The following is a 2,133-nucleotide window of genomic DNA, read 5'->3' on the forward strand; positions in this document are numbered from 1 at the left end:
CCAAGTCTCTTTCAATTTAATCCCTCATCCGACTCTCATAGTATGACTGTATCAACTTTAAAAAATACATCTTGATGCCAACTCTTGGATGTGATTCGTAGGTATGTCCAAAAGAAAAGTAAAAATATAAGGACTTTAACTTGACCCTTGGTGAGTCCTATAGTTATGGAAAAATATTTTGTCCCCACTCCGAGTCCTTACACTAGTCGAGGCCCCTTCTTATATCTTTATTTTCTATGACTTCATATGAAATATCCTTTTTTACTCTATCACATATCATCTTCAAATAAAAAAAAAAAACTAAAAAATATGTCTTTTTGATCCATCATACGCTACAATAAGTAAAATGCTTCCATGTTTGTAAAAAAAAAGTAAAACGCTTCCATGTTGACCTCCAAGATATAAAATCAAATTGATTGTCATTATCTTGAGTCTTTTTTTCTTAAGTTTTACTCAAGCACTTTTTTTTTTCATAATTTCATGGCATTACTCATAAATTTAATTCTCCTATAATTTGTACAATTTTGTATATCTCGAGTGTTCTTATAAATCAGAATGAAAGTGTTTCTTTTCTACTCATCTGACATTTTCTTCGACCTCTTAATCTCGTTAAAACTTTGTGAGCCATCCAATGTCTATGTTTAAGAGTTTACCATACCTCAATAGGTATTGAATGTAATGTTTGTGTAAAATGTCAAATTCTATATTGCAGCAATAACTTCAATCATTCTCACAAGTACAATACAATTCCTTTTGTGATAGATCAAGATAGTTTAGTTCATGCATACATATGAAATTCACAACAAAAAACGGTTTAACTAAGGTGTTTTGATGGTAACATGAATAACAGCATAATGTTAAAATTCAATAATTGTAGAATTACTTAAATCCTTGGCATTATCCCAGTAGCATTAAGCAGCCAATTTACTGGACTCTCTTTCAACAGCTATTTTCAGGATGCTGTCTTCTTCCAAGACCATTTGAATAGGCATGAAACCCATCCCATCTGCCATTGCAAGCATCATTTGCTTAGTTTCCTTCCTGAATTCTTCAAGATCAACCGTGCCATTCAAGTTGTGATCAAACTGTATGAACAAAGATTCATAAACACGAGCAAGCTCATTTGGGTCTGAATCCACATCAATACCAAAGTGTGTTTCAAAAACCCTCAAGCTCTTGAGCTCCTTCAACATCTCATCATAGGAGAGAAGACCGTCATTATTTGTGTCGAGGCAAGCGAACCGATTTCCTACCGAGCTATTAAATGCTTCTTCATCTTCAAGGAAGTGGACAATTGTGGCACCATCCAAAATTTCTACACTCATCTTTCTCTTCTACTTGATATAAAAAATGGAAGGTAGTTTGTATTGACAAATAGGGTTTTGTGTTTGAAAATGCTTGTGATTTGATGAGAAGAGTTGGATCCTTCCATGTATATATAGGCATTAACAAATGCTTACAGAAGAATATATTCTTTAACTACTAACATGGTATAGAAACCATGTGCTTTTTGTGTCCCTTGCATCTATTAGTTTATTTTTTAGTCCAACCGTTTAAATTAGATGCTTTCCTCAACTGTTGGCTCCTGATGGTTGGAATTGTTCCTTGTCGGTAATCCACGGATATACCAAAGATATGATGATACGAATACATTTATTTATAACACTTGCTTTCTATCTATGCCGTAAACTTAACTCAGTTGGTAGGTACATTGCATAATATATGCATGAGCTGTATTTTTAACTCCAAATGCTTCACTTATTCATCTCAAAAAGGTGAATTTCTACTCAGTAGATTACTTGACAAAAAAAGAAACACTTAGATGTGTTTGGATGAAGGGGAAGGGAGGGGAGGGTTTACTTTTTATTTTTAAATTACAGACACTATAAAATGTTTTATAAAAAGTTAACATATTAATTAACCTGTTAAACAGTCATATAATACTTCAATCACACTTCATTTATTTTAGAAAAACATGTTATATAGTGCGTAATTTAAAAACGAAAAGTAAACCCTCCCCTCCCTTCCCCACCCAAACCCTCAATCCAAACACATTACATTCTATCTCATATTGGCAAAAAATTAGTCTCTTAACTTCAAGGTATTTAGTTTAAATTCACTATACTATTGCAA

The 2,133-nt window shown here is 32.8% G+C and overlaps 1 protein-coding gene across 1 annotated transcript; it reads right to left on the reverse strand.

Annotated features, from left to right (window-relative positions):
• Positions 1-678: 678 nt before the first annotated feature.
• LOC146905095 (uncharacterized) lies at positions 679-1,460 on the reverse strand. Its single transcript, XM_085730383.1, has one exon. It carries the CDS (start codon positions 1,323-1,325, stop codon positions 912-914), a length of 414 nt encoding a protein of 137 aa, XP_085586509.1. The 5' UTR covers positions 1,326-1,460; the 3' UTR covers positions 679-911.
• Between the last annotated feature and the right edge of the window lie 673 nt (positions 1,461-2,133).

Source organism: Medicago sativa, chromosome 7 (assembly GCF_051527215.1).
Source record: "Medicago sativa cultivar Bolivia chromosome 7, Bolivia_mono, whole genome shotgun sequence".
Taxonomy (NCBI): domain Eukaryota; kingdom Viridiplantae; phylum Streptophyta; class Magnoliopsida; order Fabales; family Fabaceae; genus Medicago; species Medicago sativa.